Source organism: Corvus brachyrhynchos, unplaced genomic scaffold (genome assembly GCF_000691975.1).
Source record: "Corvus brachyrhynchos isolate BGI_N302 unplaced genomic scaffold, ASM69197v1 scaffold114, whole genome shotgun sequence".
Classification (NCBI taxonomy): domain Eukaryota; kingdom Metazoa; phylum Chordata; class Aves; order Passeriformes; family Corvidae; genus Corvus; species Corvus brachyrhynchos.
In genome coordinates this window covers 7,239,150-7,252,162 of record NW_008238337.1, presented here as the reverse complement: position 1 = coordinate 7,252,162, position 13,013 = coordinate 7,239,150, and the positions used below count along the sequence as shown (strand labels likewise).

Sequence of the window (13,013 nt, the reverse complement as noted above, 5' to 3'; positions counted from 1 at the left end):
AGCAGCCGCCGGCCCCACGGGGCAGCCCCGAGGCGAGGCAGGGACCCCACGAGTCGTTTCCCGGGGAAATTCCGTGTGGTGACCCGCTCAGAGTAGAATGCAGTTGAAGTTCGTGAACACCCGTGGAACGCTGGAGCGCCCGAGTGCCGTGGAGGGATGTGCCAGCGCTGGGTTTTGTTCGGATAGCTCAGAGACTTACCCTGTGCAGATCCCTTTATTCTGATGCTTTCAGCCAGCGAGACTGCCAAGCCTCAGGCTTGTGGTAAATGTAAGCACTGGGCAGAAGAGGTACCCTTTTTTTTTTTTTGGCCATGTCTCGGTGTTGCTCTGTGTCTGCACCAGGGTTTTTCAGCTCGGCAGCAGCTCCTGTGTGGATGCCAAGCGCTCTCACGTGCTGGGCAGGCACTGGGCCTGCTGCTCGTGTTGGCCATGAGGCTGCCCGGTCTTAAATCCTTGTAAAGGCAGCGGCGCTTTGAAGCCTACTCAGTCGTGTTCTTCAGCGTTGAAACACATTCACGCAAGGGTTGACTACATTTTTTCTGAATCTTTAATTAGAGCGTGCAGATATCTGTATTGAGCTTTGGCTCATTTAGCTTCTGTCTGCTAGAATTATCTCCCAGGGGAGACTTATGTCAGGCTCCAGTTTAATCATAGTAAATCCAAACCTAAGCACTAACAGATTTTTATTGTATAATGCATCGTTTTGATTTTTGAGAAGCTACAGGATCAAATGCTCATATAAATAGGTCTCTGTACACCCCCATGATAAAAATAAAAGCGTCATTAAATAAAGTTGCAACTGGTTACACAGTTACACTGAGGGAGATACTAAAGCTGCTTGTTTAACTGCAACTCCAGGCCTTCCTGGTTCTGCTAAATGGTTGATTTTCTTCAAGGATTCTAAAGTACTTTCAGACTCACGTAATTTTTTTTTTAACCAATCCAGGAAGTAGAGATTGTGCTGTAAGTGGCAGAGCTGTCGACAGATAGTATGGCCAGATAATACTTCCTAGCAGTTCAGAATAGTGTATCCGTATTCGTCATAGTGTGCAAACAGTGGGAGTGTGAATATATTACCGTAGATTAATTTGTTTTCTGCTGCTTGCAGTCTACCAGTTGGTGTGCTGTGGCCTGCTTGAAATCTTAATCTTGACTTTTGGATGTTGTTGGCAGAAGCACCTAGTGAGAAAAGTTGTTAAATGGCTTATAAATACACAGAATATCTGACCACTGCTCTTTGGGAGCAGGGAATGTTCAGAAGGTCAAATCTTGAGCAGATGACCAGATAGTACAATATTCTTAACAACCGATGGCTTTTCAGGTTTCAAACAAACGAATGCAAATATCAAACTTGTTGTTGGTCAGATAGGGTATCACACTTGGGATGTTGCATTGGTCTGTGCCACTTGCACAGGAATTGTGCAGCTCAGTTCTCGGTGAGGATAGATCTAGTTTCATTCATGTGGAATACTTTATTTCAGATATCAGATGAGTTATTCCCTTTGCTGCTTTACAAATGTTCTTGAAATGATTTTAGAGATTTTTTTTGTTTTCCCATTGTATCTTGCCAGCAGTATAGTTTCCAGTGAATCAAAAGAAGTATCCTGTGAAATAGCAATAGAACTTCTTCTTACTGGACTATTGTTTAATTTTTAATGCCTTGCTGAACTTCAACAGCTTGAGGAATGTGTAGATCCTCATTGTTTAATGGAAATCATGTGTTCAGTAAAGCAAAATGGAGGCAGGAGGGCTTTGCACAGCCAGTCTTGCTGTGAGAAATAGGTATGGGAAACAGCAATTTTCTATGAGCAAATTACTTTGTCCCAAACTGAATAAAAATTATTTTTGATTAAAAAAATCTATCATCAAATAAACAAGTTTAATAATGGAAGAAGTGATGTCTGGTATGAATGAAATATGCTCTGGAGTGACATAGCAAAAGGATTTGTATTAATGGAGTGGAGGATCAGTGCAGAGAGCAGCCCAGACTAATGTGGGGAAGGTTTGGACAGGGTTGGTGATGATGGTGCAGGGATGGTGCTGGCGGTGGGAGATCTGTGGCACTAAACCTGTGATAGCAGGGACAGGGGAAGATCCCCATGCCCTCAGGAGGAACCAGGTCAGCTGTCTGGGTGATGTGCAGAGCAGGGTGCTCGTGTGCACTGTGACAAGTGGAAGAGAGATTAAAGTGGCATGAGGGGAGAGAGTGCTGAAAAAGATGGAAGGATAAATAAGCACTCCAGGCTGAAAAATAAAAAAAAGTTTTACTGGAGAGACCTGATGTGACCTAGTTTAAAGCAGAAAATAATTCCCAATGTGCACTGCAGAAGGTTGGAGTCTTTCTAGGATGTTGTTGGGGGGAGTGGTTTTTTAGTCATTTGATGCAAATGTGATTGATAAATTGCAAATTGTGTAGGTGTTATCACAGGGCCTTTTAGATATGGAGCATTTTCTTTCTTTAATGGTCAGTCAACACCTTTTCCCCTTTTCCTGGGTATCCTTCCTGGTTAGTTTTTCTTGTCAAAAACCCTACTATTATACCCTACAAGTTTTTCTGTTGTTCACTGCTTTTGTTTCCCAAGAATTAATTCAGGTGGCTGGCACTAAGTGGCAAATTTACCTATGTCAAGTCACGCCTTTTAACCTATGACATCAACTTTTTTTTCATGCAGGCATTTATTTATACCTTTCACGGAAAGGTTTGAATCAGTTTCATGGTACAAGTGGCTAAATTGTCAGTTTTAGTTCTTCAGCTATATCTGGAAATAAGGCAAGACTATATATCTGTAAAATTCCCCTGCCTCTTAGTCTCCCCAATCTAAAAATGACTCTTTAAAATGTGTTTGTTTAGACGTGAACCACTGGCTCTTATCAACCTCAAAAAGAAAAATGAAGAAACCGGGGAAGAAGAACTTGCCTCTCGCCTAGATCACTGCAAAGCAAAAGCCACCAGGCACATATTCCTTATCCGTCATTCCCAGTATAATTTGGATGGCCGGGCTGATAAAGACAGAACTCTGACCCCACTGGGTAGGTATCACTAGCAGCATCATACTTTGCATTTTGAGGAAATTATTTTTCATGTGTGCTGTCCTGATGAGTACAGGTCAGTAACTCAGCACTGTTTTGGGTCTTGCTGCCAATCCTTAATCCAGTTTCTGGATTCCTTTGCGGCAGAAAGATGTCATGAGTAAGTTTGTTTTCTTCATTTTTGATCCTCTAGATCCAAACATTAAGATGTGATTTAGAGAGTTCTAAACACACTCAGTTGTAAAGAAACTTGTCAAAGGAAATTCTGAATTATCTTAAGGTTGCTTGAGCAAATTTTCATGCCAGCTGATGTTATTCCTAAGGGCTGAGGCTTTTAAACTCTGCTCCATTGAGATGGATTTCTCTTAAAAGGTGACTTGTGTTTCTTGTCATTTAATCTGCTGATTTATTAAAAAGAAAACACCTCTGACTTTCAGTTGGAGTGTTTATAATTAAATACATTTCACTTTTGCTGCTGTCACTGTTTCTGGGAGTACTGCTAATCAGTTACGTGAAATGAGGATAACCTCTGTTGGTGTTAATCTTAACTCACTGATCCTGTGACTAGGTCTCAAACGCTAATTAGTATTATTTTTAATAGTGTACTTTAAAAGCATTGGACACTTCCTTGATTATATATGTGCCAACACTATTTTGAGAGGGGGAAGAATTTTTATTGTGGGCTTTTTTTCCACTCACATCTCAAGTACTGGTGTGTAAACAGGAGTGAAATGCTAATTGCAGGCCTTAAGTGCTGTCTTAAACTGGTAACAAAGTATAATCTTAATCCTGTCTCATCCTGTGCCTTAAGTAAGTGACTTAACCTGTCTGTTGTCTTTTCACCTGCCTGCATGAAAGGTGGGATGAACCTTCCTGAGGCTGCCCAGGTGCTGTGAACTGTGCCAAGCTGGTGTTGCCTTTATGAACAACAACACACTGTCAGGCCTGAGTGGTCTGTTGTGTCCTTGGGATGGGGCTAGCAGGGGTATTGAATACTTCAGTGAAAGCTGCTGAATAAGTTTTGATTTTTTTTTTAATTAAAACAATTTTTTTCCTACCAATGGAAGAATGACTTGAAATTGTCCAACCAGTAAGCTTGGCCTGAGTAAGCAGTGGCTCTAATAAAAATGTTTTCCAGTTGTTTTTTGAAAGGAAAAGCCTGGCATCGATGGAGGCCTTTTATGTCTGCTGGACAACTCTCTTGGTAGTTTGCCTGAGGTCTTTAAGGGAGTGTCACCAACTTATATAATGAATGTACTTTTTAAGGTCGAGAGCAGGCTGAACTGACTGGACACAGGCTGGCAAGTTTGGGATTAAAATTTGATCAGATTATCCACTCCTCCATGACTAGAGCAACTGAAACAACTGAAATTATAAGCAAACATCTCCCAGGTAAGAGTTCCCTTAATTTTTCATTGTCTTCTGATCCTTAAAACTGCTTCCAGTAGAATTCTAAGCTTGTCCTTAAGGTTGAGATGTTATTTAGCCATTTTCCAGCCCTGTGTGAATGTCTGTATTTATAAAGAAACCTACAGCCGTAAATCTGCTTGTTTCCAGTTTATCTTTAAAAGTACAAATACACTTTTTCAAAGTGTAACAGACAGGGAAAACAGCTTGCTGTTCTGTTCACAGTTGGAATAAGTTGTCTTGCTGATGGCAAAACAGTTTTGTTGGAGAGATCCATATCCCTTAACAGAAGTGTGTAGACTAAAACGGACTTTAGGATGAGAGTAAGCCTTCCTCAAAGAAAGACTGTGAAAAATGTATTGATTGTAGAGTTGTGGGGCTGTTTGTAATGGCATGTGAACTCCTTTCTGATTGTGTATCTAATATTTCAGGAGTCAAAAAGATCAGTACTGATCTGCTGAGAGAGGGAGCACCTATAGAACCAGACCCTCCAGTCTCCCACTGGAAACCAGAAGCTGTGGTAACTTTTTCTTTAAAGTTTTCTTTATGTTTTTTTTCAGTATACTCTGTATGGACAGTAGCAGTAACTTGCAGTGTCTGAGCTGATGTTTCTTATCACAGCCCTTAGATAATTGCATACTTTCCTCCTCCCCAGTAAGTGTGCAGAACAGTTAAAATAACCTGCAGCCCTTGAGCATTAGTTCAGCCCCAAGTGTGCACCCCAATAACCAAGAGCTCTTGAGGAGAGAAGACCCCAGGAATGCAGACAGTGGCCCGTGCTGCTCTGAGCGATGTGTAACTGTGACCTCGGTGCCTTTAGCAGTATTACGAAGATGGAGCTCGAATTGAGGCTGCTTTTCGAAACTTCATTCATAGAGCTGATGCCAAACAGGAGGAGGACAGCTACGAGATCTTTGTGTGCCACGCCAACGTCATCCGCTACATCGTGTGCAGGTACGGGCTGGCTGCTCTGTTCACCTGGGGCTTCTCAAGGGAGGGTTCACTGGAACAGGGTTGGCTTTTGGCACCACTGAGGGAGGAGATGTGTTGATTTGACTTCTTTGAAGTGGTTGGAGATCAGTGCCTGCACTGTGAGCAGCTGCTTCTGCAACTTCATCAAGGCACTTTTGAAAATTAGAACACTTTCTCATTCTAATTCTAAAGCAAAAAATGGTTAAATAGGTGAAACTTAACCTTTTTTGTCCATCTGGACAGTCACTTTAATTACCATATGCTTCTGCTTCCATAAGCCTGAGGGCTGGGCCTGTTGGAAAACATTACAAATAGAGCATTTGACTGGATGCGTCTCTTTGAGGTGACATGAATTTGATCCTGTATAATTAAAGATTGATTCAGTTTTGGGAATTCTTTGCTAATGGATATTTTTGAGTTATGTTCAAGTTGCATTAGTGTGTTTTTGCAGTACCATCCAGTATTGGATTAAGGGGAGAGTGGATCTTTCCAATAACGTCAAGGTTGTTCATAAAGGAGAAAACAGTTCTGGATCTTTGCCTGTCTCGGTGTCCAGTCAGCTGAGTCTGTTTTATTCCTCTTCCCCATCAACAAAGCACTCTCTGTAAGATAATTTGTCGTGAGCAGGACAGATGTGATTAAAGTTTAATCTGATCAATACCTACAACAATTTCAGTTAGCTTTATTTAGCTGAGCTAGTTAAATGCTGGCCTGTCTGCTCTGTGGGCTGCTTTAGCCTTTCAAAATTGCTGTACTTAAAATTATTGATCAGGTAAACAGAATATTCTTTGCTATGCTAAAAAATACCATGTTGCTCCTGCCAAGGCTTTTTCTGAAAGACTTACATACTTTTTGCTGTTGCTTTCCTCTTCATTTTAATGTCTCTTCTGTGCCTTCTATTCCAGGCAGTCTGATAGGACAATTGAAGACAATCCATGTAACATTCACTTCAAATCTAGCTTGGCTGTAGTGGTATTTAATTTCTTCAGCTTTCTACAAGACTGTCATAAGAGCCAAAACCAAGTTATTCCTCAGTATCACAGGCAAAAGCTGTTTGAGGCAGCATGGTATTTTTTCCAGCTGTTTAATACAATTGATGGAGCTCCTGGGGCTGTTGAGTTAGGAATTTCAGAATGGCTGCAGACCAGCTGTGATGCTGTGGAAGGCACAAGGTACTTTTTCTTGCCCTTCCTGAGGAACGATGTAGCCGATGGAAAGTAGTTCTGGTGAATTTCTTCTGTAGGCACGTGCAGGCCATTGGAGTGAATCCTGTGTCACTGCCTCTGCTGTGGTGGCGTGGCTGAACTGGAGTGTGACAGTCACTGTTTGCCACATCCACCTGTCTCTGCAGAGGTGGCCCTTGGGTGCTGAGCCAGCCTCTGCCCTGTCCCAGCTGCAGAGGTGTGGTGGTGCTGCAGCCTCGTGGGGACAGCCGGAGCCTGGGCCATCCCCAGTTCTGTCTGTGATGGGGCTCAGAGCACTCCCGGCAGCCTCGCTGCATTCGAGCTGCTACCTTCTGTCCACTTGAACTAATCCTGTCAGCAGTAATCACACCCATCTGGGGCACTCTGCTTAGCCAAGTGCACTCTTGGCCCCAGTCCAGTTACCAATGCTGCGGTTTTATATCAGTTCCAAAGAAAAGGCTTTTTTCCAAGGCTGACTGGGGGCATTGGTATGCAAGCTGCACAGTGCCCACCAATTTTGATTTTCCCCCTCCTTCCCCTCCTTATCTGGGACAGAAGGTGATGCTGTGAGGGCATGTTAATTTAACTGCTCATGAATTAATAATATGTGTGTTTTTGTCACCAGAGCACTGCAGTTCCCCCCGGAAGGTTGGCTGCGACTGTCTCTCAACAACGGCAGCATCACTCACTTGGTGATACGTCCCAACGGCAGAGTGGCCCTTCGAACACTGGGTGACACAGGTTTCATGCCTCCAGACAAAATCACACGCACCTGACTGAGCACAATGAATGGATGACTGTCCAGGAGCTGCCTCTAGTCTCTTTGCACTAGCACATTCTGCTACAGTACCACTAGATTTTTATTACATTGGGATGTGATGCTGTCTTAAAATGTCCTTTAGCCCCTTTTCTCCTTCATATTCATATCTGCCTTTCAGTCCAGAAAAGAAGAAACCTTTGTAAGCCTGAAGCTGTCCTGTCCTTAAGTATTCCCCAAAACTCAAAGCTGAGCTGTGGAATACAGAGATTGAATGTCTGCTCAGCAGTTGCAAGAGCACTGACTTTTCCCCCACCCTGCTGTGAATTTCTCTAACCAAAGCTTCCTCCTGTGGGTATTTTTCTTGTGCAGGAAAGCGATTGGTGTGGGAGCAGCCTTGTATCACACTGCAGCTAAAACAAAAGGTGAGCCAGCTTGTTCCAGCGCCTGCAGGAGTGATAAACAGGGTATTCTGCTGTTCAAAGGACAAAGGGATAAAGCTTCAGTTTTTGTAAGCTGTTGAGTGTGTATGTTGATGTTGCCACTGTTCCCCTCTGCCCCCCAAAAAGCCCATGTAAACTGTGCCTGGAGGTTATGAGCATAAAGGAAAGAGGGTAAAAAACCATTTGACTCAGAGCTGTGGTGCTAGAACTAACCGATGCTTATATTAAGTGTTCCACCATCCTCAGAATGTCCTTTAAGATGTTCTTAAGAATATTTTTCAGTCTTGTAAAGCCTTTAACTAAAACATGGTCTGGAGAAGGCTGTAGGGATGAGCCTGTAGCAGTAAGATGGGAGGAAAGGAGAGCAGCAATCTTCTCAAAGTGCTTTCAGTTACTGGTGTATTTTTGAGTGCTCTTTCCCATTGATTTGTATTTGTTGATTCCTTACTTTCAGAGTAGAGCAATACCACCACAGAGTTCAGGGTTGTGATGCTGCAGGTCCTGCAACACTGGAGCAAACTGCTGTTGCCAGAATGGTGAGCAAGTGGCCGTGAGATGGCTCGTCCAGGCCGAGTGTATAGGACAGGCATTGGGCAGAATGCTCCAAGTGCCTCCTTCATACAGCTCTGACACTGCTGGGTATGTGGGAGGGCTCAGAAGCATTCTGAAGCTTGCTGGGCACCTGAACCGATGTAGAAACTTGGCTCAGGTTAATAGGTGGAGGCTTGGAAAACTTCACCATAGGCATTGTCTGCCTTGGGGAGAGAGGACAGACTGTAGGACAGCAAACAAAAGTAGGACAGCAGACGTAACTTGTTTGACAGGTTCTCTGATCAGTAAGGATGTTGATGAGATACTGTCAGAGCTGTAAGAAACATAATCAGGGCACACAACCTATGGAGAGGAGGATTTAAGGGCTTGATACTGAACTGCTGCTACATCAGGGTAAGTTCAAGGAACAGGGACTGGTAGGGAACAAACTGTTGTGTAGTGTAAGGTTGTGGGGGCAAGAGGAAACCATCATGCCGTATCTCTCTTTGATGCAATGAGAATAATTTATCAGTTTTTGTCTATTAACTTTTTAAACGTTTTGAATAAAATACTTTGTCTGTCTTTCTTTCCCATCTCTTCAGCTGAATGGCTGCATGGGGCAGCTGTAGCAAGTGTGGCTGGAGCTCTGCGGGGACTGCCAGTGCAAGAGCTGACATGTCCCACACTGCTCAAGGGCAACAGCTCTTTCACCAACCATCTGAAATGTAAGCTTGAGATGGGAGCCAGAGCAGTTAATTGTCGTCAGCCACAGAGCTGCCCAAGAGGGGAACTATTGTAGCCTCAGCACAGCCATTTGCAGGGCTGTGTCACCACCACGAGGAACACGAGCACCAGCACCTGTAAGATGGAAATTCTGTGCGTTTTTATTTTTGTGTGTGCGCACATGTACCCTCTCACACCCATCCCCTTCTACAACCTCTGTGTCACTGAACAAGCTCTTGGTGGGCAACCAGATGACACACCACCTCTTTGCCCAGGTACAGAAATTAGCAATAGTTTTGGTGACACTTAAGGTGGGGGTGGAAAGCATGAAATTGAAAATTAAGTCTTTTTTACCATAGTCTGAGTTCCTGTTTCTTCAACACTGTAAAACTCTTCTTTTAAGTCTTTGGTGGTGTGCACATTGTTGCTGTGCACACACACAACAGCTGCAGGTATTGTGTGAGCAAGGCATGCACTAACCAGTGAGTCACTCCTTCTCCCCACGTCCCATGCTGAACACAGGGTGACACTTTCAGCTATTCATTGGGTTTTTAATAGAAAGTGGGATAAGTCTGTATTTTTAACATGACACTTTGCTAATTAAAAAACAACCAACAAAAACACAACCATTGTTTTGCACCTTTAAAAGTGAACTTTTGGCCAAGAAAACACAATTCAAGCACTATCACTCTGATTTAAAGTGTCTCCACAGGCTCAGTGTTGAAGGGCTTTCTTCACAAAATCACAAATGATCAAATCGCTACATAAATTGCTATTTTTATCATAGCTGAAGTAATACATTGTTAGAAAAATGACCTCTTAAGTGCAGTACAACTGGACTAATGCACACTGTATAATACAGTTAAAAAAAATACTCTCCTGACTGAACCAAAACAAGATTACAAAGTGAAAGGCAAGGGTATGGTGGGTGGGTGGAGGGGTGTGTGTGGGGGTGCCTGGCTACATATACATACCAGTAACGTACATTTAAATATTAAAAAAAGAAAGCAAAGCATAATAAAGGTAAAAAGGACAAAGAACTAGTGTTAGTCTCCCTGGCTCAGTAACAAACTCTTAGCAAAAGGGCAATGCTACTGTACCACAGCTCTGAAGGACCAGGGTCGAGAACAGCAGCTGCACCCACAATTTACCCCAGCAGCTTGGCTCTAAAATGGTATTAGACAATTACGTCAGCTGATCAATTTCTCCAGAATGATAAAGATGTAATTTACATTAAATTATTTAAAACCCCAAAACCAACCAGCAAGAAAAGAAGCCAGTCTCAAACCTTTTAAAGTAAAACTGGGGGTATGTGGGGACCTTAAAATATTTTGAAACCATGGAGCCTGCTGAATAAAAAAAAAAAAACAAAAAATCCTTATGAAAAAGTCAGTTAAAATACTTGGTAACAGCAGCTTATGTTTGTGGTTCTGTTTTTTTGTTTGTGTTTTTTGTTTTTTTGTTTTTTTTTTTAAAAGATGTTTAAGTACAACACCCCCCAAGCCCCTGGTACTTGTCTAGAATATGACTGAATGAGAAGCATTTATGTAAAATTGCTCCTCCTAATGTCCAGCTCCATGGCACTAGGCTCGATTTTAACAAAAGAGCAGAATAAGCCTTTTTTTGGTTTTTTTTTAAGAATAATTTCTAAAAGAGGAGTCTCTCCCCCAGTGGAGAGCTATCGCACCAAATAATCCAACTTAGAGACATTAAAAGACATCCTGTTCAGAAAGCCCAGAGAAAAACTGTATTTTATCTGCCCATAATAAGTGGATGCCACTTTTTTTTTTAAACTTCTAAAAGAACAAAAATTTAATTAAAAAAATATATTACAAAAGGCACTACTGAGCTTGCAAAAGCATTAAGTGCAGTGTTTTAGGTTAGTACCAGTCACGAACCTATGAGGGTGCACAGTTTGTGTAGGAACAGTCACTGCCGTGTGAGCAGCCCCAGGGTCTGGAATGGCCCCGGGACTGGTGGGACCCTGGGGGAGGCCGGGCTGGCCCCTCCTGCCTCCCACCTGTGTTTGCTGAACTTGGTGCCCTTCCCTTCCAGCCCTGCGAAGTGGCTCCAAGCTCTCACTCACCATGTGGCACAGCCCTGCAGAGCTTCATTTTCTGATCAGATTTATCTTCGAACAGTAAATAGGTCTTCTTTCTTTCTTTTTCTTTTTTTTTTTTTTTTAACCTAGAGAGCTCTGTTTCTGGAAGCCTTTCATGCAACATTACAACTACTAGGCTTCATAAGGAAAACTCTCTGGAGTTTTGAAAAGCTTTCTTATTCTCAGCATCACGCTGTCAAAACAAGTCATTCTTACAGAAGGCTGAAGAATAAAATTATTGACTGCTGTAACAAAAACTCATTACCACGTCCACACTAGAGACATAGTAAAAGCTCAGATTCCATAAAAATATTTTTAGTCCTTAGTCCTTGCTCTTTACAGCTGGGAAATAGCCACCTCCTGGGCCACTGGCTACCATGCTAACATATTACAAACTAGACCATTAAGTTAAGGTATCTTGCTGGTAAATCTGCTGAGATTATTGCTGATGTGCTTTTGTGTAATAACTATTGAAATCTGCTAGTGTTAACAGCTTCTCTGGGGGAAATAAACAGCTAAAGTTTTTTTCCTTAAATCTTCACACTACCACTTAAAGGAATCCCAGTAGTTTCTACAGTGCCCCGTTTCTAATGCACTTGGTAGATCATGGTGTCTGTAACAGCCTCAGAACAAGCAGAGCCTCAAGGGTCTCATGCAAATCTGTGCACACACACACACGGACAGACAGGTGAGTGTGGGTGTGGGTATCAACTAACCAGCCCAGCTGGCTGTAAACACTCTGCTTATGCACAGGGTTTCACAGCCCTCCTCCACACTGCAAAGCATCCTTGCATTCCCAGGCAGGTTTTAGGCTTTTGACTCTGAGCATTGCCCCTGAAAGCAGGAGAATGTTTCACTTCCTGCCATCGATTTCCTCTCCCGTGTTCTATTTGCTGATGATGCATTTCCTCAACTATCCAAGGTAAAGAAAGGCAGTTGAGGGCTGTGTGTTCATTACAATGAGGATAAGTAGTGACAGCAAATACCACCATTGCTAGGGGACAGTTCAGCCCACCGTGGTACTGGCAACAAGGGTTAATTCAGAGCTACTGGACAACTGCACTGTCACGAACTTCTTGCATGTCACCAGTAATAATCTACCTCGTATATGGCATTAAGACATATATTCCATTTTTTAAACATACAGTTGTCCTCAATTGAGGAAAAATAAATAGCCAAGTAAAACCTCATGTCACTTTAGTAACATTGTAGTTTTTCCTCCACTCTAACAATGAAAACAGCTCTCAAGTCCCAGGATGATGAGTTGTATTTTAGTGGGCAGGAGGCTCTGAGAAATAGCGCAGGACACAGGCGGGGCTGTAGCGCCCAGGGCTCCCAGGCTCTGGAGGGAACGAGGCGGCACTGCCGTGTTTTCCCGGACTTCCTGGTATGGGACTGTTTCTTCCTGAATTAGGATACACTGAAGCATTTGGAAGGCCAGCAGCAATGGTTTGGGACCGGAATCTTGCCTTCAGTGCTGGACTTGGCCAACTGAAAGAAACCAGAAGTTACTGTGCACTTTTTAAAGGAAACTGCAATAAAGAGAGCAGCACTTTAACTCAGAATCACTTTAGATCTCAGAACCAATGCACCAGCTGAGAAAAAGCCTATCTGGTAAGAGACAGGCCTGGAAGACTGAAAGGAATAGGAAGAGCAGGAAATATTTTATGTAGACGTGTTGCCCCTATCAAGAAGACATCGTTTCTTTCAAAATGGCCATGAAGACATACACTGTCCTTCACATGAACAGTTCCTCTGAACTGGGGTAATAAAGACTAAAAATAAAAACAGTAATAAAAAGATGCCTAAAGACATTAAATTCACCTTAACATGCCTCTGCACAACCTAAGGCAACACAGCATTCC

At 42.8% G+C, this 13,013-nt stretch overlaps 2 protein-coding genes across 3 annotated transcripts in view; one reads left to right on the top strand and one right to left on the bottom strand.

Moving 5' to 3' along the window:
* Positions 1 to 8,910, top strand: part of PGAM5 (PGAM family member 5, mitochondrial serine/threonine protein phosphatase) — a 22,263-nt gene extending 13,353 nt beyond the window's left edge. The window contains exons 4-8 of the mRNA XM_017734733.1: positions 2,852 to 3,030; positions 4,297 to 4,422; positions 4,869 to 4,957; positions 5,258 to 5,391; positions 7,219 to 8,910. Coding sequence (XP_017590222.1) covers positions 2,852 to 3,030; positions 4,297 to 4,422; positions 4,869 to 4,957; positions 5,258 to 5,391; positions 7,219 to 7,369 — 679 coding nt within the window. The 3' untranslated portion in view covers positions 7,370 to 8,910. The remainder of the gene's footprint in view (positions 1 to 2,851; positions 3,031 to 4,296; positions 4,423 to 4,868; positions 4,958 to 5,257; positions 5,392 to 7,218) is intronic.
* A 1,616-nt stretch (positions 8,911 to 10,526) lies between these two features.
* ANKLE2 (ankyrin repeat and LEM domain containing 2) overlaps positions 10,527 to 13,013 on the bottom strand; it is a 12,473-nt gene continuing 9,986 nt past the window's right edge. For both annotated transcript variants that reach the window (XM_008634095.2, XM_017734944.1), the window contains exon 12: positions 10,527 to 12,639. In XM_008634095.2, the coding sequence (XP_008632317.1) occupies positions 12,420 to 12,639 (220 nt within the window). In that variant the 3' untranslated portion in view covers positions 10,527 to 12,419. The remainder of the gene's footprint in view (positions 12,640 to 13,013) is intronic.